The sequence below is a fragment of the Rhinatrema bivittatum genome, chromosome 4 (assembly GCF_901001135.1).
Source record: "Rhinatrema bivittatum chromosome 4, aRhiBiv1.1, whole genome shotgun sequence".
In the NCBI taxonomy this organism is placed as follows: domain Eukaryota; kingdom Metazoa; phylum Chordata; class Amphibia; order Gymnophiona; family Rhinatrematidae; genus Rhinatrema; species Rhinatrema bivittatum.
Genome location: NC_042618.1, coordinates 74776747 through 74800498, shown reverse-complemented (window position 1 = coordinate 74800498; position 23752 = coordinate 74776747). Strand labels below are relative to the sequence as shown.

The 23752-nt window shown below is 43.2% G+C and overlaps 1 protein-coding gene across 2 annotated transcripts in view; it reads right to left on the bottom strand.

The window, feature by feature from the left end:
* The window catches only part of SOS2 (SOS Ras/Rho guanine nucleotide exchange factor 2), a 230141-nt gene that overhangs the window by 86940 nt on the left and 119449 nt on the right, over nucleotides 1-23752 (bottom strand). For both annotated transcript variants that reach the window (XM_029598366.1, XM_029598367.1), the window contains exons 6-8: nucleotides 9325-9468; nucleotides 8715-8825; nucleotides 4893-4991 (exon numbers count right to left, since the gene is read on the bottom strand). In XM_029598366.1, the coding sequence (XP_029454226.1) occupies nucleotides 4893-4991; nucleotides 8715-8825; nucleotides 9325-9468 (354 nt within the window). The remainder of the gene's footprint in view (nucleotides 1-4892; nucleotides 4992-8714; nucleotides 8826-9324; nucleotides 9469-23752) is intronic.

Sequence of the window (23752 nt, the reverse complement as noted above, 5' to 3'; positions counted from 1 at the left end):
AGGGTCCCAATACAGATCCCCGAGGCACTCCACTGTCCACTTCCTTCCACTGAGAAAATTGTCCATTTAATCCTACTGTTTCCTGTCTTTTATTTTATTTAACAGTTTTTTATACCGACCTTCATAGTAATAACCATATCGGATCGGTTTACATTTAACAGGGAATAACTGGAGTAACAATTCAAGTAAACGAGAGCTAAACAATAGGAGGGAATAAGTCAAAGTTACAATCAACAGGGAAAGAGAACTTGGAAGCTTGCGACAAGCTGGAAGGAAGATAAGGCAGGAGAAATATAAGTGTTACCGTAGAGTGTACGGTTAGATGCTTAATAGGTGCTTTAACCTGGAAGAATCAGAGTCCATTCTTGAGTGTAAATGCCAGGTCGGGTAAGAGTGAGGTCAAACTAGTGAATGTCTGGTGGATCGGTGAAGGCTTGGAGAAAGAGCCAGGTTTTAAGTCTTTTTCTAAAAGTTAAAAGGCAGGGCTCCAGTCTGAGATTTGATGGGATGCTATTCCAGATAGATTGGCCAGCTATCGAAAAAGCTCTGTCTTTGGTTGTAGAGAGGCGTGAGGCTTTAGTGGAGGGAAATTTCAGAGTGCCTTTGAGAATATCCCTAATTGGTCTATTGGAGGAGTGGAGTTTGAATGGGATTTCCAGGTCGAGTTGAAGATGATGATGGATGGTTTTATGAATTAAGGTGATTGATTTGTATAGAATTCTGAAATGAACTGGTAACCAATGTAGGTTCCTGAGGATGGGTGAGATGTGTTCGCCGCGGCTGGTACTGGTCAGCAATCTCGTTGCCGCGTTTTGAATCATCTGCAGTGGTTTGGTAGTGGATTTGGGGAGGCCTAGGAAAAGGGCACTGCAGTAGTCTATTTTGGCGAATAGTAGCGCTTGGAGGACTGTCCTGAAGTCATGGAAGAATAAGAGTGGTTTAAGTCATTTTAGAACCTGTAGTCTGTAGAAACAGTCTTTGGAAGTTGTGTTGACCATTTTCTTTAGGTTTAGTCGATTGTCTAGTATTACCCCAAGGTCTCTAACCTGCTTGCAGGTAATGTGAGAAGAGTGTGGTGATGGTGGGGCGATATTGTTTTCATTTGAGGAGATATGGAGCAGCTCTGTCTTGGAGGCGTTGAGAACCAGGTTTAAGCTGTTGAGTAGATTAGTGATGGAAAGAAGGCAGTTATTCCAGTGAGTGAGCGCTTTTGATATTGATTCTGTTATAGGGATAAGAATCTGCACGTCGTCTGCGTACAGATAATGAATTAGGTTGAGATCTGTTAACAGTTGGCAGAGGGGGAGGAGGTATATATTAAAGAGGGTAGGGGATAAGGAGGAGCCTTGTGGTACACCCAGAGTTGATTTTGTTAGGGGTGACTCTTTATTGTTGATTTTGACTTTGAAAGTCCTATTGTTGAGGAAGGACTTGAACCAGTTGTGGGCAGATCCGGAGATGCCGATATCTGCTAGGCGATCCAGCAGGATGGTGTGGTTGACGGTGTCGAATGCCAATGAGATGTCTAACAGGACTAGTAAAAAGGAGTGTCCTTTGTCTAACCCCATAATAATATGGTCTGTAAGAGAAATGAGGAGGGTTTCCGTGTTGCGTGATTTACGGAAACCATATTGCGAAGGGTATAGGATCTTGTGGTCTTCTAGATATTCAGAAAGTTGGGTGTTTACCAGTTTCTCCGTTAGTTTGGCAACGAAGGGGAGGTTAGAGATGGGTCTGAAATTAGCTAGTACATTCGGGTCTAAGTTGTGTTTCTTGAGGAGGGGCTTGAGTGAGGCGGTTTTGAGGCTGTCTGGGTAGCTTCCTTGTGTTAGAAGGCTGTTTATGATGCTGGTCAGAGGTCCTGAGATCGTGTCAGGGATGAGAAGCAGGAGTCTCGATGGGATGTTATCGGCTGGATGGCTAGATGGTTTCTGTCTTTTTAGAAGGGATTCAATCTCTTTAGTGGAGATTGATTCAAAACTGTCAAATTTGGGTCTAGTAAGAGACTGGTGATTCTCGCCTGACTTGGGAGGTGTAGTATTTGGAGGAAGGAGGGCGAGGGTATTTAAGATCTTCTGTTGAAAGAAAGAAAGATTTTAGCCAGTTTGCAATCCACGAAAGGACATCGCCACCTATCCCATGACTTTTTATTTTTCCTAGAAGCCTCTCATGAGGAACTTTGTCAAACGCCTTCTGAAAATCCAAGTATACTACATCTACTGGTTCACCTTTATCCACATGTTTATTAACTCCTTCCAAAAAGTGAAGCAGATTTGTGAGGCAAGACTTGCCTTGGGTAAAGCCATGCTGACTTTGTTCCATTAAACCATGTCTTTCTATATGTTCTGTGATTTTGATGTTTAGAACACTTTCCACTATTTTTCCTGGTACTGAGGTCAGGCTAACCGATCTGTAGTTTCCCAATTGCCCCTGGAGCCCTTTTTAAATATTGGGGTTACATTAGCTATCCTCCTGTCTTCAGGTACAATGGATGATTTTAATGATAGGTTACAAATTTTTACTAATAGGTCTGAATTTTCATTTGTTAGTTCTTTCAGAACTCTGGGTTGTATACCTTTGGGCTCTTCACATGTGCACACATGCCAAGGAAGTACCATGTACTGATGCAGCCATGTGGCCCAACAGTCTCAACATGTGCCATGCTGAAACCTGCTGACTCACTTGAATCTCTGCCATGATAGCCATCAGATTGATAGCCTGTTGCTGGGCAGCAAGGCCTTGGCCTGAGCTGTGTGTCTAGCAAGGCTCCAATGACATTCAATTTCAGCTATAGTTATACAATGTTAGGTTCCATATTAGGAGCTACCACCCAGGAAAGATCTAGGCGTCATAGTGGATAACACATTGAAATTGGCGGTTCAGTGTGCTGTGGCAGTCAAAAAACAAACAGAATGTTGGAAATTATTAGAAAGGGAATGGTGAATAAAACGGAAAATGTCATAATGTCTCTGTATTGCTCCATGGTGAGACCGCACCTTGAATACTGTGTACAATTCTGGTCGCCACATCTCAAAAAAGATATAGTTGCAATGGAGAAGGTACAGAGAAGGGCGACCAAAATGATAAGGGGAATGGAACAGCTCCCCTATGAGGAAAGACTAAAGAGGTTAGGACTGTTCAGCTTGGAGAAGAGACAGCTGAGGGGGGATATGATAGAGGTGTTTAAAATCATGAGAGGTATAGAATGGGTAAATGTGAATCGGTTATTTACTCTTTCGGATAATAGAAGGACTAGGGGGCACTCCATGAAGTTCGCATATGGCACATTTAAAACTTAATCGGAGAAAGTTCTTTTTCACTCAACGCACAATTAAACTCTGGAATTTGACATATGGCCCTTGAAGACATACATGCACAGGCCGCACAGTCAGGATCATCATAGGAGGGCCCAAGACACATCGGTCATGTTGATCTAAGAATCATTTTAGAAGATCAACAAGGACATCTCTTGAACCCCAGCTTTTTGTTTGCCAAATGAAGAGGAGTGATGTTAAATCAAACTTGGTCTTTTAAGAGAGCAAATACACACCCTTTCATGCTAGTGTAAGCAAACAGACTAAGGAGACTTGCATGGCAACAGCTGTGCAGGAATGACCATATGCTCAGACCTTCTTGGTCTTTCAGCTCTGACAGTGCTATCCATCTTGGTGCCAACAGATGACGTCACTCACTTGTATGGCTGATAAATGTCCAGCTTATCCACAGAGAACTTCAATTCCACATCTTGGGAATATTTCTGGAAATTCTATCAGCAGAGCCTCCTGCAATGCTCTTGAATCTCTGGAGAGCAAGTGTGCTAAGCAAGAGAGTCACAAATGACCTCAAACTCACTGAATCAGATTAGTTTACATTGGCTGCGATATCACACAAGTGACTCCAAACATAAGCCAAGCACATCCTGTTCTGTCTCAAGCCATTTGTGATACTGCTCTAATCATGACTGCTCCCTAAAGCTCAGAGGAATTTCAGAGAAGCAGCTTGAAGAATTTAAAAACTTAACAAAATGTTTAAGCAATATAGAATGAGTACCATTTGCTGTTTATAGTTTTAAATTCACGGTACAGTATGCTGAAGACAATTTTAAGACAAATATAGAAAAATCACATATATTATACATGAATTACTGAACATGGTAAACCCTCATAAATGAGCAATTGCACACTTACGCTTCAAAGCGTTTTAAACGTTTATGCACTTGTTGCTATTGTGCTTGCTCAAAATATAATCATGGGGTGACACTTCATTTCACGTAGAATATGCCACTATTTTTAGGCAAAGAAGAATTTTTTAAATTTTTTTGTTATATATTAAATTTTAACATTCACTCCAACAATTTCATTTATGAAAGAACATCTATGGAAGAAAAACGTATCTTTCCAAATAACGCTAGAGCTTAAGAGCTCATCGGCTCTGCTCTGCCAAAAAATTCTTCTTTGCCTAGAAATAGTGGCATATTCTACGTGAAATGAAGTGTATCACCCCATGATTATATTTTGAGCAAGTACAATAGCAACAAGTGCATAAACGTTAAAACGCTTTGAAGCGAAAGTGTGCAATTGCTCATTTATGAGGGTTTATCACGTTCAGTAATTTACGTATAATATATGTGATTTTTCTATATCTGTCATACATTTATCACATATAATACCGGTTTTTCTAATTTTGAAGACAATTTTAAGGCAGGACAATCTTTAAAATGTAAGCAATGGAGGAAGGACATCAATTATACATTCTGCAATCAAGTTTCGAGTCTGGTCGGTATGTATGTGTTACGGACAGACAGAACCATTTCACATTGTCAGCTGCAGAACCAAACTTCCTCCAAGCTCCAGTATGGGAAAGGGAAGGTGTATTAGAGGTGGTTGCCTTACCTGCAATAATTCAAAGTAGTGCAAACAGTGGTAGACGGGGACCAGCAGAAGTCGGGGCAGGACGTATCTCACAGCTTCCCTGAATCCTTCAGCAATAGACTGAAACGAAACATATGTGCTGTGACCTGATCAGATCCATAAAAAGAATTTTAAAAATAAAAGTTCTTGTGTTTGATACCTAACCTAAAGTAAAGCTCCCAAAGTAAGAAATTCTACTGCCAGTCATTGTACTGCTTGGGTCTTCAATTTCCTAACCAATGGAAAGCTGATGGGGTTAGCTTTCATTTACAATAACTTTTACATGGCTCGACATTAGGAGGAAAGGCCACCTAGCTGGATCATTTCCAAGTTGTTGTTCTTACCAGAGACAGAATATTCCTTCTGTTCTGACAGATCAGCAGCAATGCTACTGAAGTTACAGGCCAACATGAACCTTGCTTTCCCCACTCCCAGCTGTTTCTATCAGCAATGCCTGGGTAAAACTAATGAGCTCAACGCAATCTAGATCCATTCTCTCCAAAACCAATACAAAGATCATATATAAAACTCCTAACACATACTAGATGGCACTGAAAGTGGAGAAACCACCAAACAAGTGGAGAACAGACAAACCAACGGATAAATCCAAATGATACAGGAGTTGTGTCATAACAGATGAACCAGCTACAGGCACAGAAACCGTACTGGAGTAGAAGAAAAGTTTTTATTCACTCAATATGATTGTCAGGCAGATGTATCTTACATTCAGAAGCGGTGGAGCAGTTAAATTTCACGCTGGTCGGCAATTTGGAAGAGAGGCTTGCTAGATTAATATCTCAGACCATCTATATGGCAGTTCTTTGCAACCTTGTTACCTGGTTCTCTGACCATGTTTATGAAGATCTGTCTGTTTCTATTTCGGTGAAGATCTGGTTGATCTCCTGCTCCGTCTCTCCCAATGCAGCCAGTGTGAAACACGGTCCTGTCAGGGGACCAACATCACCACATTTAACTGCTCCACTGCTTCTAAATGTAAGAAACGTCTGCCTGACAATCATATTGAGTGAATAAAAACTTTTCTTCTACTCTCCCTCTCCCTGCCCCCCCCCCTAAATTAATTAACTGCCCCCTCCTTCCCCCTGTAAATAGCCACCCGCTATACCTCCCCCTACACCTTCCCGCACTTTGCAATTCTTCTGTTTCTCCTCCAAGTTCTCCCCTGATTAGCAGCCTTTCCTCCCCCTGCCCTCTCTTTTTTAAACAGCTGCCCCTTTAAACAGTTGCCCCTCCTCCCCCCCCCTGTAATTAGCCACCCAACCTACCTTCCTGCACCCCCCTCTTTGTAAATACTTCCTCTTACCCTTCCCCCTTGTTATCTAATTTAACTAGTTTAACTTTTGCTTCTGGCTCCCCGTTAGAGCCCCCTCTACTCTTGTTTGCTGGTTATCCACCCCCCATATCCCCGTTCTATGTATTTTCTACCTGTTACAATGTAAACCGACATGGTGTGTATTTTAATGCCGGTATAGAAAAAACTGTTAAATAAATAAATAAAATACTCCAGTACAGTTTCTGTGCCTGTAGCTGGTTCATCTGTTATGGCATCTCCTGTATCATTTAGACTGAAAGTGGAGATACAGAAACAGATGCAAAGCACCACAGCAAAGACGGTATCACTAAGGACTGTACTATGGCTGAGAAAGGTACTCCAGCAAACTGCAGGGCATACGCCAGGCCAACTATTCAATTCACTCCCCTTGCAAAGCTGTAACATGAATATGGAGAGCACCTCCTGCCATTTTATACTCCAGATAAAGACACTGGCTGACCATAAGTCATGAAGGCCAGCATGAGAACAGTAAATTTATAAACCACTTTGCCCAACAGAATTGCACCAAAGCACTGTAGAGAGCAAAAACAAAGCATTAACAATGTTTTCTTTGCATCTGATTGGTGCACAAGAATTGTTTGCATGTGTACACAGATGAAAATGGTATAACCATTTTTATCCCCCTTCAAAAAAAACAAAACAAAACAATCCCCACTACCCTCCTTAAAAAACTAACTGGGATGAAACCCAAAAAAGCAAGCATATGAGAGAGATCAATTTAGGGGTCCCAGCATAAGATAACCTGCTGGCTATTTCTCCATTGAGTAGGATTATGCTGGTCTATCTTTCCTGCAGCTCAGATTTGTCTCTTTGCAACAATTACCACTTTTTATTCATTATTATTCTGCAGCTGGATTAAGCTAACAGGGACAGCAATCCTTCTTACTGGTTATATCTGCCTGTATATAAAACAGATATTACAAGGGGCGATGCACTATGGAAAACGTTCTCACCATGTAAACCTGGAAGCAAGCCCAGTATGTGGACAAGAATGCCTCAATGCACGTGCTCTTTCAATAGGCCACAATCCAGAAGGCCTTCTCATTTTAACTTTAATGTATTCAGCTAAACAGGCCATTTCCCTTTTTTTTTTTTTTTTTTTTAAAACATAACCATGCAACAGTTAAATAAGGAAAGTGAGGTGGGGGGAAGAGAGAGCACCATATCCTCACTCTTTACTCTATGACTGATCTTATATTCATATGCGAATCCTAGCCTGAAGACTCTGAATATGCAATGAATCATCCTGTCAGTTAAAAATGTACATCATCAGCTTTTAACCAAACAATACTGGAGCTGCTAAATGAGACAGCCTTTCCCAACTCCTACCCAGTTGACGTTATCAAGCACAAAACTATTCATTGACCTTTACCCTTGAAGGAGCCTGGGTTAAAATACATTTAATACAGCGCAGACACGCAAACTTTTCTCCCTGAAATTCAGGACTGCCCAAGTCTGAGCAAGTGTATTCTGCCCTAGCGTAAGAAAAGCTTTCTTTCAGCGGCTTCATTTCAAAAGACTAGCTGGGAGCTCCTCTGTTACAGGGCCCAGTTGTGAGCTGAAGCTTATGACCTATGTACACAGCCTGGAAAGGAAATACTTCTCTCTGTTGCACTGGCACTGCCAATTCAATAAAAGCTCTGCAGAAAATGAAACAGTTCCTAATGTTTTAGAAGTGTTTTCATGAGTGCTTGATATTTATAGGTGTGTGCATGGCAAAAATCTTTTGTTTTATTTTGTTTTTCGTTTACTATTTCTTTTTTGTTTAATTTCTGCATTAATGTGTGCTAAAACTATTTAGCTAAAATATGCTAAACAAACAAAAATTGATAGTTTTATGCATTTTGGATAGGAAACAAAATAAAAATGACATTGTGCTTTCCCTATTTAAAAACAACAGTGCCTCCCCCTCATATTTTACCAAAAAGCTATTAACAGTTATATCACAATTAACTAAGGCACTTATTCTTAGAGGAAGTTAAACTGCTAGTGCACTATAGTTAGGGATCTTTGTTTTCCGTTTTTATTTTATTTTGTCTGGGAATTTCAATGTTAGAACAAAAATACAGAAAAAAAAAAAATCAAGAAATCAGTGGCTCTCTCGTGTGTTATAGCAAAGCCATTTTTCCACTCAATTTTGTTGTTATAACAATGAAATTCCCAGGCAAAATAACAAAAACTAAAAACAAAAGCCCCTAACTATAGTGCAAGTGTCAGAAGATCCTATGAAGAGAGGGTTGCCAGACCATCCAGCGAACACAATAGCTCAGAGAAAGCTACAGGTGCTTAGAAGCAATGGGTCCTCTTCTCTAGGGCCGCTCAGGAAATGGTGACAATTCCTTCTGAGCCAGATCCCAGGAGCAACTCCATGAGGGCCAATCCACAAGACCATTGAGTAAACCAGAACTCGCTGGTGGCCCTACAAGCAATATGCATATTAAATAGTCATTTACCTGAAAATATAGTGCTACAGCAGGCTTGGCCATCAGGCTATTAAAATACTCCTGGAATTGTGGAGAAAGGATATCCTGGGACAAGGTTTCATATGGGTCAAAGGCTTGTTCCTGAACAAACAAGGTGAAAAAGTACAAAGGATATTAAAAAAAAATAAAAGGAACACTTCCAACACCTCTCAGAGCAACAACTAACTTCACTAAAAGGTCTACAGAGTACACAGTTAAAAAAATTATATATATTATCTGTATTAAAAAAAAACCAACCCCAAAACTTTATATTACTCGTGCTGAAGAAATGAGGAAACCGAAAATTGAGAAAGGAACATCAAAGCATTTAAAGTTCAAAATCATGACTGAAGTCAGCTTTTACATGCTTGCAGCGGAGGCACTCCTTCAAAAAAATATATATATTTTTTTTTAACTCTCTGTGCCTTCTTTGATAAACAAGGTCTTAGGTTTACATGCTCTAATGAACTACAGAAATTTGCTTTTTTACTGTGGAGCACAATGGATAGTTAGAAGCCTCGCCGGCCTCCTAGAGCAGAAATGACTGTGCAAACGAGGCAGGGTGGTAGCATGCCTACAAACGGTCACCTGATACACCTACTTCTGCCAGATCCTCAAAACAGCTGCCAACCAAGGGATGGGGACTACTCTCGTCCGTCATTTCCACTGTGTCCTCTATCAACCCCAGCAGTTTCGCCGTCAGCTCATGTATATCCAGAATGTTGCTGAATATCACATCGATATCCTAGAGAGAGAAAGGGTAAGCAAAGGATCAGTCATACTACAAACAAATCTGACCGTGCCCATGCTGAGAGCTGCAGTCTAGATCAAAAAATTTATTTTCAAAATGGTTTCCCCTCCTTTTTGGCAACCATGGGAACACCACTTGAAAAAAAAAGCTCCAATTACAAAGGGAGAGAAAAAAATGACAAAAAGCAGCACTGCCACTTCATTGTGATATTTTGGCACCTGCAGATGAGTCAGTGTACACTGTAGTCAGGAGCTGTACCACGAATAATGCAGATCCACTGAATTATCTAAAAATCAGAGAATAATGGAATAGGCTGGGGAAGGGGGCGATGGGCACACCCCCCCTCCCCGATCCATTTATCCTTTTCAACATCGTGCCCTGAGTGATAAGAACCAGAAGCATTCACTTCTGGTCAATGCTGCATGAAAGGCTGTTGTCCTACTCTTGGTACCTCTCAAATCTGAAGGATACAAAGGAAAGGGAGTGCAGACCGAGAAAACTGAAGCCACTATTCTTCAAAATAGCTTGCCAGACTTCCAAAATCTTAAAAAAATATATACAAACTTTATTGTGAGTTTATCAGCTAGGTGTTAAACAAGGTGGTAGACATCACCCCCCCCCCTCTCAAATCTGGCCATTAATAGGTAGTACAAATACTAATATACTGTAAATTGATGCTGCATTAGCTTTTGGGCATACTTTTTTTTTCTTCTTCAAAATCCTTACTGTTTGACAGTGTAATCAGTATTAAAAGCATATGAAACATTTATCCAATCTGATCAGCTGGTCTATAGACCCTAGCTCTGAAGATGACAAAGAAAGCAAGGCTCTGCAACAGAAGACTCCGTAACACTACCAATGTGGAATGAGGTTTTAATATTAAAATCCATTTTTTGCTTCATTTTGTAGTACTGTACAATAAGTGTAGGATGCTTCCTACGATTATACTGGATTGATTCAAAAACATTTAGCATCCACTCTCAGGCTGGTAACACTATCTTGAGTGGCTCACAAGGTGCTCCACGTACACCGAGCTATATCAAATACTCCACTAAGTTTAGAAAAATGCAACAAACAAAACAGTGGCTGTGCTGCAACACCATTAAGTCATAAACAATGACGACTAGACGACGGATATTAGAACAGTTTAACCAGTCTCCTATTTTAATATTTGCACACTTGTTTGAAGTGATGAAGAAAAAGGGAGAAAATAAGCCTTGATCAACAAAGTTCATTCATTATAGAAACATAGAAATGACGGCAGAAGACAACCAATTGGCCCATCCAGTCTGCCCAGCAAGCTTCACACTTCTTTTTTCTCATACTTATCTGTTTCTCTTGGCTCTTAGTAACCTTTGGTTCTATTTCCCTTTCACCCCCACCATTAATGTAGAGAGCAGTGATGGAGCTGCATCCAAGTGAAATATCAAGCTTGATTAGTTAGGGGTAGTAACCGCCGCAATAAGCAAGCTACACCCATACTTATTTGTTTACCCAGACTATGTTATTCAGCCCTTATTGGTTGTTTTTCTTCTCCCCTGCCGTTGAAGCAGAGAACTATGCTGAATATGCGTGAAGTATTAGTTTTTCTTCTCCCCTGCCGTTGAAGCAGAGAGCTATGCTGGATATGCATTGAAAGCCACATTAACTATCAACAAATATTGAATAAGCCTAATAATTGGTAATACCTATGGCCTATGAACTCACCATTAATTTTACATACTCTTACCCACCCTTGTTTTTTTTTTTTTAGTTTGGAGATGGCAGCCCTCCATCCTTCCGCTCCGTGAAGGTGGAACACCAACTACTGGCATCCCGCTCCGTGAATGCCTCTGTGGCTACTGCCGCTCCGTGCAGTGTTTTGCTGCCTCCTCTTTATACACGTCCTCTAGACCTGATGGATCCACAGTGTTTATCCCACACCCTTTTGAAGTCCTTCACAGTTTTGGACTTCACCACTTCCTCCGGAAGGGCATTCCAGGCATCCACCACCCTCTCTGTGAAGAAATACTTCCTGACATTAGTTCTTAGTCTTCCTCCCTGGAGCCTCAGCTCGTGACCTCTGGTTCTGCTGATTTTTTTCTGACGGAAAAGGTTTGTCGTTGTCTTTGGATCGTTAAAGTTTTTCAAGTATCTGAAAGTCTGAATCATATCACCCCTGCTCCTCCTTTCCTCCAGGGTGTACATATTTAGATTCTTCAATCTCTCCTCGTATGTCATTCGATGAAGACCCTCCACCTTTCTGGTCGCCCTTCTCTGTACCGCTTCCATCTTGTCTCTGTCTCTTTGTAGATACGGTCTCCAGAACTGAACACAGTACTCCAGGTGAGGCCTCACCAAGGACCTGTACAAGGGGATAATCACTTCCCTTTTCTTACTCGATATTCCTCTCTCTATGCAGCCCAGCATTCTTCTGGCTTTTGCTATCGCCTTGTCGCATTGTTTCGCAGACTTCCTATCATTAGAAACTATAACCCCAATGTCTCTCCTGCTCCGTGCACATCAGCCTTTCCCACCCCATCGAATACAGTTCATTCGGATTTCCACTCCCCATATGCATGACTTTGCACTTCTTGGCATTGAATCTCAGCTGCCATATCTTCGACCACTCTTCCAGTTTCCTTAAATCCCGTCTCATTCTCTCCACTCCTTCCGGCGTGTCCACTTTGTTGCAGATCTTAGTGTCATCCGCAAAAAGCCATTAGTGGCAAAAATTACAATTTACAGTCCTCCAAAAAAAAAAAAGGCTGGAGTCTGGTGCAAGGCCTTAACAGCTTTCAGACATGCCAGAAGTCCTCCTTGTGCTGGCTGTGGCTAGTGCTCCAAAGTCCCCAAACTTTTCACAAGAAGGGCCATATAGGGCATTTCAAATCACCGAGAGGGCCAGGGAGTAAGGGGGTGGACCCCCTCAAAGTTTGCTTAGCCAGGAAAGTACAGCGCCCCTCTGAGTTGTTTGCTGAGAAGGATTTGGGGTTGGGGGCTAACTATGTCTGGCTCATTCAGTGATTTGAAATATTGGGCAGGGTTCACAGGGTTGTAAGCAGATCATGTCGGTAATATTATTTCTAAATTTCTCCAAAGTTGACAGCTATGCCTTCCCTTCACCCCCGCCCCATAGAAGTAGATGGTAGAGAGGGTGGGTGGATAGGAGGAGGAGGAATTTGTGTGCTGCACTATCATATCCCTCTCCCAGGCAGTCCTGCTCCCTAGTTTCCTCCTTAAAAAAAAAACAAAAAAAAAAAAAAAACCACACACCTTAGTTTTATTCATTGTAAGATAAGATTCAAGAAAAACAATTTATTTTTCAGAATATATAAGTAAATAGTAAATCAGATACCAAAATTCAAAGAAATTATCACCAAGACACAAAAGTCTATCAAAACTGAGGATAGAGAAAGCCACATTTAAACAGCAAGCATTTTGAAAACAAATCTCCAGCACATCTGCTAAAATATTCAGAGAAATTTAACTTTCAGTACTAAAAGCTTCAATAGGAGTCTCACTGCTTAACCTTAAGAAAAAGCATAAGCTGACATGATTGAAAAAAAATGAAATTCTGATACTTAACCAAACATTTTGATGGATATTTAAAAAAACACACACACACTGCCCCAATCTGCAAAACCCTCAATATCAGGAGCAAAAATTGCCTCCTCCATTTTGAACAGTTTGTGCCATGTTTGGGAAAATTCGAATCTTGCATTTAAGAAAGCAGAGTTGCTTACCTGTAACAGGTGTTCTCACATATGGGTGACATCATCAAGATGGAGCCAATCACAGAATACTTTTGTCAAAGTTTCTAGAAATGACTAGCACCTACTGGGCATGCCCAGCATGGCACTAACCCTGCATCCAGCAGGGGTCTCCCTTCAGTCTTATGTATAGCAAAAAGAGCGTGCGAAAAATAACATAATAAATCGTAAGCGAACCCAACTCCGCGGGGTGGCAGGTGGGTTTTGTGAGGACTAACATCCTGCTGTCCTGTGAGAACACCTGTTACAGGTAAGCAACTCTGCTTTCTCACAGGACAAGCCGGATGGTAGTCCTCACATATGGGTGAATAACAAGCTGAGGATGCCCGCGCATGTACCAAAAACACCCAAAGACGTGCAACAGGCACAACAACAGGGGTGAGTCTTTGGATAAAGGGCAGCCTGAATATGCCAGCGGGTGTAGAAGGAAGTTGGATATTATGCTGAGAAGAGATTGTGTTGAACAGACTGGCTATGCAGTAGTGGGCTGCAAAGGTATGGAGAGAACTCCAGGTTGCAGCTTTACAGATATCAATAAGAGGTACAGAACGAAGGTGTGCAACCGACGTTGCCATTGCTCTAATGGAATGTGCCTTAACTTGTCCCGGAAGCGGAAGGCCTGCTTGCTGATAGCAGAAGGAAATACAGTCTGCCAGCCAGGAGGATAGGGTCTGCTTTCCGACCGGGAGTCCCAGCTTAAGTTTATCAAAGGAAACAAATAGCTGGGTGGATTTCCTATGGCCTGCAGTGCGTTCCAAATAAAAGGCAAGCGCACGTTTGCAGTCCAAGGAATGCAGAGCCCACTCAGCAGGAAGTGAGTTGGGTTTTGGAAAGAAAGTGGGTAGTACTATGGATTGATTTAAATGAAATTCAGATACCACTTTCGGAAGAAATTTAGGATGAGTGCAAAGGATCACTCGATCATGTAGAAATTTCATGTAAGGGGAATATGTGACCAGCGCCTGTAGTTCACTGATCCTGCGAGCAGACATTAACGCCAGAAGGAAAAGGACATTCCAAGTGATATGCCGCAACTCGCAGGAATGCAGAGGCTCAAACGGAGGTTTCATGAGCTGTGCTAAAACCACATTAAGGTCCCAAGACGGGGCCGGTGGATGGAGAGGAGGCTTCAGGTGAAGCAATCCCTTCATAAAACGCACCACCAGGGGTTGGGTCGAGATAGAGACATCTCCCGTACCCCCATGGAAGGCAGCCACCGCACTGACATGCACTCTGATGGAAGAGGTTTGTAAACCCGACTCTTAGAGATGCCAGAGTTAGTCTATAAACTGATTTGTGGGGCAGGTAAAAGGATTTAACTCCTTTGAATTGTACCACAATGAAAATCTTTTCCATTTAGAATAAGATCTTCTAGTAGAAGGCTTTCGTGAAGCTACCAGGACCTGGGATACAGATTCCGAAAGATTGAGCGGTTGTAAGATCAATCTTTCAACATCCAAGCTGTCAGTGCCAAGGCCTGAATGTTGGGGTGGCGCAATTGGCCATTTCTCTGAGATATCAGGGACGGATCCGAGCCTAGGGGAATCTGCGGACGCACCGAGAGATCCCGAAGGATGGGAAACCATGCCTGACGCGGCCAGTGGGGGGCAATGAGAATCATCAGACCCTTGTCCATGTGCAGCTTCACGAGAGTCTTGCTGATGAGAGGAAGTAGTGGGTAGGCATAGAGGAGGCCTTCCTTCCAGGGACAGGGCAAACGCATCCCGAGGTGAAACTTGGCAACTGCAATGTAGAGAGCAGAAGTTGTCCACCTTGCGATTCTGAAGTGACGCGAAGAGGTCAATAATCGGGTGCCCCCACTGCCGAAATATTCTGTCTGCAACTACAGGGTTGAGGGACCACTCGTACGGCTGGAATTCCCGACTGAGATTGTCCGCTAGAAAATTGTCCACACCTGCCAGGTAAGGTTGCACTGAGAAGCATGGCCTGAGATAGAGCAAAAGCCCAAATCTGTGCTACCTCCTGACATAGGAGGTAGGACCCGGTTCCCCCCTGCTTGTTGACGTACCACATTGCTACCTGGTTGTCCGTTTGGATCAGGATTGTTTTGTTGGACAAACAATCTCAAAAACGCAGAGAGCATATCTGATCGCTCGAAGCTCCAGAAAATGTATTTGATGTTCCAACTCCTCTGCCGACCAGGTTCCCTGAGTCTGCAGGCTGTTGACATGTGCTCCCCAACCTAGAGTGGAAGCATCGGTCATCAAAATTATTTGAGGTTCTGAAGCTTGAAAGGGTAGACCTTGAAGCAGATGGTACTCCAAGATCCACCATGCCAGTGAGAAATGAAGTCGCCTGGTGATGTGGACAATATTGGACATTGGATGATGTGCCTGTGACCACTGGGACTTCAATGTCCACTGTGTTACCCGCATGGCTAGACGAGCCATTGGGGTAACATGGACCGAGGACGCCATATGCCCCAGCAAGACTAGCAGATGACGAGCTGTCGTGGTTGGACGAGACTGTATATCGCGCGCCAACAACGCCAGTGTGTGAGCTCGGTCCTTGGGAAGAAAAACTCTTGCTCGGCTTGTGTCGAGATCCGCTCCGATAAAGGAGAGGAACTGAGACGGAATTAGGTGAGATTTCTGATAACTGATTAGAAATCCCAATGATAGTAGTAGCCGCACTGTAAGGTGGAGAGTGTGAAGTACTCCGTCCGATGACTGAGCTCTCAGTAACCAGTCATCTAGGTAAGGATAGACATGAGTGCCCAGTCTTCTTGAGTATGCGGCTACTACCGCCAGGCATTTCGTGAAGTCCCGAGGGGCTGACGCCAGGCCGAATGGAAGGACCCTATACTGGAAATGTTGGTCTCCGACAAGGAAGCAGAGGTATTTTCTGTGAGACAGGGTAATTGCGATGTGCATGTATGCGTCTTTTAGGTCTAGAAAGCAGAGCCAATCCCCCTGTTGAAGAAGTGCAAGTAAGGAGCCCAAGGTTACCATCCGAAACTTCTTTCCGAAGATGTTTGTTTAGGACCCGAAGGTCTAATATCGGGCGAATGCCTCCCGTCTTCTTTGGGATTAAGAAGTACCGGGAGTAGAATCCGTGCCCCCTCTGGGACAGAGGAACAGGTTCTATGGCATTTGCTTGCAGAAGGGACGTTACTTCCTGCTGCAGTTGCGGACAGTTGTCGGAAGAGAGCCACCCCGGCCGAGGTGGAGTGTCCGACGGGATGGAGAGGAAGTTTAGATGGTAGCCTTGAGCTACAACCGACTGTACCCACCCGTCTGTGGTGATGTTTAGCCACATGGTGGAGAAGTGGCTCAGTCAGCCGCCCACAGGCAGATTGGGCAAAGGGGGATGATCTCTGCTCTGGAGCTGGAAGTCAAAACCCCACCGCAGGAGTAGGCTGGGCAGGAGGTTGAGTTTTCTGCGCCCGTGGCTGGCACAGTGCAGACTTCTGGAAGGGCCAGGACTGGCGACTCCAAGTTACTGGTGGGTAATATCTCCGGGCTTTGTATGTGGTTCATTTAGCTTCAAGTCTGAATGGGCGCTTGGAAGAAGCCAAAAATTCAGCGTGAGCGGCCGAGAGCTGACAGAGTGTTTCATTGTGGTCCTTCAGTTGGGCCACCATCTCTTGGATTTTTTCACCAAATAGGTTTTCCCGTGCACAGGAGGTCAGCCAAACGATCCTGCACCTCTGGGCAGAAATCGGAGGACTTCAGCCAAGCCCAACGGCGAGCACTGATACCAGCTGCTGATAATCGGGAGGCCGTATCGAATGACATCATATGCCGATCTGACCATGTTTTCCCGCGTCAAATCCCTTTTTAACAATGGAGTTCAGCTGCTCTTGAAACTGCTCTGGGAGGGACTCACCAAACTCCTGTAGTTGTTTAAAAAGGTTTCGGTTATATTGTGTCATATATAACTGATATGACGCAATACGTGAGATGAGCATGGCCCCATGAAACACCCTGCAGCTCAAAGCATCGAGAAATTTCTGGTCCTACCCAGGCGGTGCCGAGGAATGGGGCTTTGGACGCTTGGCCCTTTTCTGGGCGGACTCCACCACCACTGAATGATAAGCTAATTGTGTCTTCTGGAAACCTGGGGAAGGCTGGACTAGGTAGATTGTGTCCATCTTATGGTTCACTGGAGGGACCGTTCCAGTTTCTCTGCATCAAATCCTGTAGAACTTCATGGACTGGGACGGACATGATTTCTTTTGGAGGATCTAGGAACTGAAGTACTTCCAGCATTTTATGCCTGGAATCCTCCTCCGTCTGCAGTGTGAATGGAATAGTTTCCGCCATCTCCTTGATAAAGCTAATGAAGGAGAGATCTTCTGGCGGAGACTTGCGTCTCTCCTCTGGAGGTGACGGCTCTGACGGAACCTCAGTTGAATCCTGGGAGTCAGATGTATCGTCCGTCCATGGATCATAAGATTGATCCCCTGCATCCATCGGTGGCCTTAATGGAAATTCTCCAACCGGAGGTGGTCTTGGCAGTAAAGATATTGGTGCTGGCATCAACTGACCTGGCCTTGGCATCGAAAAATCGAGGTCCGGTATCTGCACCGGACACAATGGCACCGATGGCATTGGGGACTTCACCGGTGGCCTCTGTGCGGGAACTCCCGAAGGCCCCGGGAACGGGCTCCAGTTTCGATGCATCCTCTTCTCCCAATGAAAGTGGGATGGGTGTCGATGGAGCCATGGGTAACAGTGATTTTCTCGGTGCCCCTGGCAGGGCACCGATAAGCAAATCCAGCTTGTCCAGGAGAGGAAGCAGCATCGGTGGCATCTGTGCCAGTTCCGGCACAAGCACAGATACTGGCGTCTGTGGGCTCGGGAGGCCTTGGACAGCCTGGACCACTGCCTCTTGCACCATCTGGTGCAATTCCTCTCGGAGCGCTGGGGTGGTGAGCCCCAGGTCCAGAGTGGGAGGCATGGCGGGCAATACCGGAGGGTCCACCGGTCCCGGTGGAATCTCGGTAGCCGCACCTTCCGAAGGCGAGGGACACCTCGGTGCATCCGGCTTCGAGGGCAAGGGACACTCCTCGGCCCAGGTCTTCTTCGTCGGTGGCTTGCTCGATGACACCACCGGGGTTGCGGAAGTCGACGGCACCGGTCTCTGATGCTTGTGTCCCAGTGCTCCGCTTTACTAGACTCCAGCAGTTTATGGCCCAAACATCTCACACAGTCAGTGGAACACTGTAGCCTAGCTAGCAGCCCTGTTGGAATTTTGGATGGTTAGTGATTTGATCTGCTTGAAATAGGGCTGTTCTTACTACATTGCTTTACTTACTTAGGATGCATTCCTTTCATGTACCCTTCCCTCCAGTCCCTACCTGACAAAGCATTCACTAGCATCTCTGTCCCAGTCACCACATGCATCTGTATGTACCAGTACTTTTATTTTTGCTACTAAAAAAACAGTGCTAGTTTATTTTGGAACCCCAATCAAAGTCTAAGCGTTTGCATCAAACACCAGGGAATTCCATTAAAATAAATTTAAGATCAGGAATGTGAATATTAAATGTATTGTGAACCTAACTCACAGCTATTTAGAAGCTCATTGTTTTGTCCTTCAGCGAATACAGACCTCAGACACGTCAAGGATGTGCTGCAGGTAATTTGTGGGCACTTCATCCAGAGCAGCCCACAGACAGCCATAACATCCAGCAATCCAATTGCACCATGGGACAGAAATATTAAAACCATTGCATCTGTGCAAAAAATAAATGCTCTGAGCAGGGGTTAAAGCAAGAGGAGACCCCATGAGAAACAAAGTTTACACCGCTGGAAATGCAGCAGAAAGCCAAGAAATTTTAAAGAAAAGCTAATGATTCTGGCACGGCTGAGTTGCCAGTATTGGTGCTGTTTTTGCTGCAGAAAGGGAAGAAGACGCCTTGACTGAGAAGGCTGCGCTGCTATGGGCAGCTTTTACAAACATTTCCAGAGGGATTGCTTACTTTATTCAGAAGGCAAACATTCAAAATAAAATATTTGCATAAAGACTAAGAGGAGGTATTTGGTGATATCAGATATTTTTAATGGGGAACAACTGACACTCGTGAATGTGTATATTATATTATATATATTTATTTATTATTATTTAAACGCTTTTATATACCGACAACCGTTTGCACATCGTGTCGGTTTACATATAACTTAAAACCAGGGTATATATAGGCATAGCCTTTACATAGAACAAAGAACAAGTAAATACAATAGTAAAAACAAAAAACTAGATAAATTGGAGGAGGGAATCAACAGGGAGAAACAGGGAATCAACAGGGAGCAACATAGGTTGGGATGGGGTGGGAACAACAAAGAGGGGGTGGGGTTATATACAAGGATTCATAAATACGTACATTGTTTCAGGTGATTGTTCGAGGGAGAGAAGACGGGAAGACAAGGGGGGCTGGGAAAATACAATGGCTATGTGTGGGACACAGAGGGAGAGGGGTTAACTGTCGAGGGTGAAGGGGGGTAAGGCTTGAAGGAAGAGCCATGTTTTGAGTTTCTTTTTGAAAGTGGGTGTGGAGGTTTCAGTTCGTAGGTCACTGGGCATGGGCCGGCAAGAGAAAGGGCTCTGTTAGTGGTAGATATAAGTCTAGTTGATTTAATAGAAGGAGCACAGAGTTCCAAGAAGGGAGGTACGGGTTGGTCTTGAGGAGGTACGAGGGAGGAAAGGAGGGGTTAACCAGTTGTAATGTTCGTTTATGATGCTTTTGTGATATAGGGATGAACTGCCCCACAAGCATTGGGATTTCCTCAGGAAGAGACTCTACTTTGGTCATTATTAACTAAAGCATAAGAATATCAAATTTGTCGCTCTTCTCAAAAAGCTTCCCATTTGTTGTAAGAATACAGAAATTTCAGTTGTTACACAGGACATAAACTTTTGTTTTATGCTAAATAAAACAGCATGACATAGTTGTTGGAGAGTTTGTGAGTATTTGGAGAGTTACCATTCACATGCGGTCGGAAAGAAGAGTGGTAAATGGAGTGGAGTAGCCGCCTAGTAGTTTTTATTTATTTAAATACTTTTTGATATACCGATACTCAAGACTGGTGTCTTATCGTACCGGTTTACATTGAAACAAGGGGTAACCAATTAACTACGAGAATAAATAAAGTTACAAAGAACAAGGGGTTTACAGGATGGGAGAGTAGAGAGCGAAAGCAAACAATTAGTATAATAAGTTATACATAAACTCCGTTATTGTAAACTTAGTTAACATATAAACGAATGTAGCAGGCTTAGACAATAGATTAGTCTTTAGGTCTATAAAGTTGCTGGTGCGAGTGAGGGAGGGGGAGGGAGGGGATATGTTAGAATGGATTGCATAGCTGTGCTGTTCGTATGATGTCCATTAAGGGAAGGCTTGGGTGAACAGCCACATTTTAAATTTCTTTCTGAAAGAAAGTGGGCATTGTTCCTGTCGAAGTTCCGGGGGAAGAAGATTCCAATAATAGTTAAAGCAGCAGGCTATGAACCAGGGAAACCAGGGTTCAAATCCCACTGTTGCTCCTTGTGACCTTGGGCAAGTCACTTTACCCTCCATTGTCTCAGGTACAAAACCAGATTGCAATTCCTCTGGGGATAGGGAAATACCTACAGTACCTGAATGCAATCCACTTTGAAGGGCCAATAAGCAGAATATAAATATCCAAAATAAAATAAATTCTGGGTACAAACTGCTAATAGTGTGTCTGAAATATGTAAATAGTTTTCTTTTGATGCATTTACCTGCTTGTTAAGATTATGTATGGAAAACTATATGCCAATTACTGCTTGTAAATTAACTGATCAGTTTTACATGGGGCACACCTCACGACTGTGCAAGGCTGGAAGACATGATTACTGTCCCACAAGACTAAAGTTGTTGAATTAGCTGTCTTGGATAATATAACATATGCATTAAGGAAACATTTAGACATGTATGACAATATTAGGGTAAAGTATTGGACCTAGTGAGAAAAAATACAAGATGACACCCATACAAAACATCAGAGAAAGTAGAAAATATTAGTAATATCACAAGGAGCATGACACCATTGAAACAAGATTACCACAAAATTATTTCTTAAACATAAAGATCTTAGTTTTTGCGGTCAGAAAATATATATATATCCTGATGTCTCTAGAGCCACTCAGGCTAAAAGGAGATATTTCCTCTCCCTGAAAAGTAAATTGCTAGCAATTGGTGCTAGTTTTTTCCTAAAATATCCTAGTATATGTTATGTTACATTTCAGGGAAATAGATTTAGTTTTACTAACCCAATACATTTGGAGACGTTCTTACAAGATAAAAATACAGAAGGTGGAAATTTAGATGGTCAATAAGTAAATAAATTGCTCTCTCTTCTCTTGATTCTGATATGGATTAAATATTTGTTTTTTCCCCCAATTATTGGGTGTAATTTTGAGATACAAAATTTTGTTTATGTAAATGTATTATTTTATTATAAGTTAATTTTATTGTATCACTATTACTTATGGTATATTTTTGTTTGAAAATTGTTTTTGAATGAAAATTGAATAAAGAATAAATTGAAAAAAAAAAAAAGATTACCACAAAATTATAAAAATTATCAGGACAAAACTGACAAGAAAATATAGCAGCAACAGTAAGTTGCCGAAAGAGAAAGAGTCACGTAATGTCCGTAGGAACAGACGAGCTGCCAGAGTGCCTACTCAATCTATTGCGTTTGCCAACTCGTTGCCAAGTTGGAAGTGGGGTTCTTGCACTAGAGAGTTTAGTCATCTTCGATGCCTACTGAGATGCTGTAAATCACCGTTCCTATTCTTCAGAATCGTGATCAGCAAAAGAACGGATTTTAGAAGTCATTCCCTCAAGAAAGAATGACAGACCAAAGGGATTAAACCCCAGCAGCAAGAGGGGGGTTTCCCAGTCTTTTGCATCGAGTGTCACATGTACAACTTCTCACCGGTGGATAAAAAATCATACATGTGCATGCGATGCAAAGAGCTCCTGGCTCTCAGAGAACGAGTCCGATCTCTGGAGGCTAGAGTGGCAGACCTGGAGGAGCTGAGGCAGACAGAGAGGTATATAGATGAGACCTTCAGGGACATAGTAGTCAAGTCCCAACTTCAGACTGGCAGCCCTGGTGCTGCCTTGGAGGAAGAAGGTCTCATAATGGGAGAGCACCAACCAGGTGTAGCAGGAAAGGATCCTGTAGCAAGGACCTGCTTCTCTAGGTGATGCATTGTCCTTTCGCACTGAGGATATCTCCCCAAGGCCTACTGCCCAGGAGGGAAGGGTTAGGTCGGCCGTCATAGTTGGTGATTCGATTATTAGGAATGTAGATAGCTGGGTGGCTGGTGGGCGTGAGGAACGCCTGGTAACATGCCTACCTGGTGCGAAGGTGGCGGACCTCACACGTCACCTAGATAGGATTTTAGACCGTGCTGGGGAGGAGCCGGCTGTCGTGGTACACGTGGGCACCAACGACATAGGAAAATGTGGGAGGGAGGTTCTGGAAGCCAAATTTAGGCTCTTAGGTAGAAAGATTAAATCCAGAACCTCCAGGGTAGCATTCTCTGAAATGCTCCCTGTTCCACGCGCAGGTCACCAGAGGCAGGCAGAGCTCCGGAGTCTCAATGCGTGGATGAGACAATGGTGCAAGGAAGAGGGATTCAGTTTTGTTAGGAACTGGGGAACCTTTTGGAGAAGGGGGAGTCTCTTCCGAAGGGATGGGCTCCACCTTAACCAGGGTGGAACCAGACTGCTGGCGCTAACCTTTAAAAAGGAGATATAGCAGCTTTTAAACTAGAACAAAGGGGAAAGCCGACAGTCGCTCAGCAGCGCATGGTTCGGAGAGAGGTATCTTTAAAGGATACTAATGATGCATTAGAATTAGGGCATCCCGACAGTGAGGTTCCAATAATTAGAAAAGTAGTCCAAGTGCCTGTAACTAAAAACTCACCTGAGCTAAAAAATTCTAACTTATCCCTATCAATTAAAAAGCAGAATGAAAATACAAACAAAAAACAAACTTTCAAATGTTTGTATGCTAATGCCAGAAGTCTAAGAAGTAAGATGGGAGAATTAGAATGTATAGCAGTAAATGATGACATAGACTTAATTGGCATCTCAGAGACATGGTGGAAAGAGGACAACCAATGGGACAGTGCTATACTGGGGTACAAATTATATCGCAATGACAGAGAGGAGCACTCGGGAGGAGGTGTGGCGCTTTATGTCCGGGATGGCATAGAGTCCAACAGGATAAACATCCTGCATGAGACTAAATACAAAATTGAATCTTTATGGGTAGAAATCCCTTGTGTGTCGGGGAAGACTATAATGATAGGGGTATACTACCGTCCACCTGGTCAAGATGATGAGACAGACAGTGAAATGCTAAGAGAAATTAGGGAAGCTAACCAAATTGGTAGTGCAGTAATAATGGGAGACTTCAATTACCAAATGAGACAAAAGAAGCAAACCTTGCACATAAGCAAGTAACATGGAGCGCTCCATGTTCCATTTAAAAGATTCTATTGTTACTGTGGTCCCT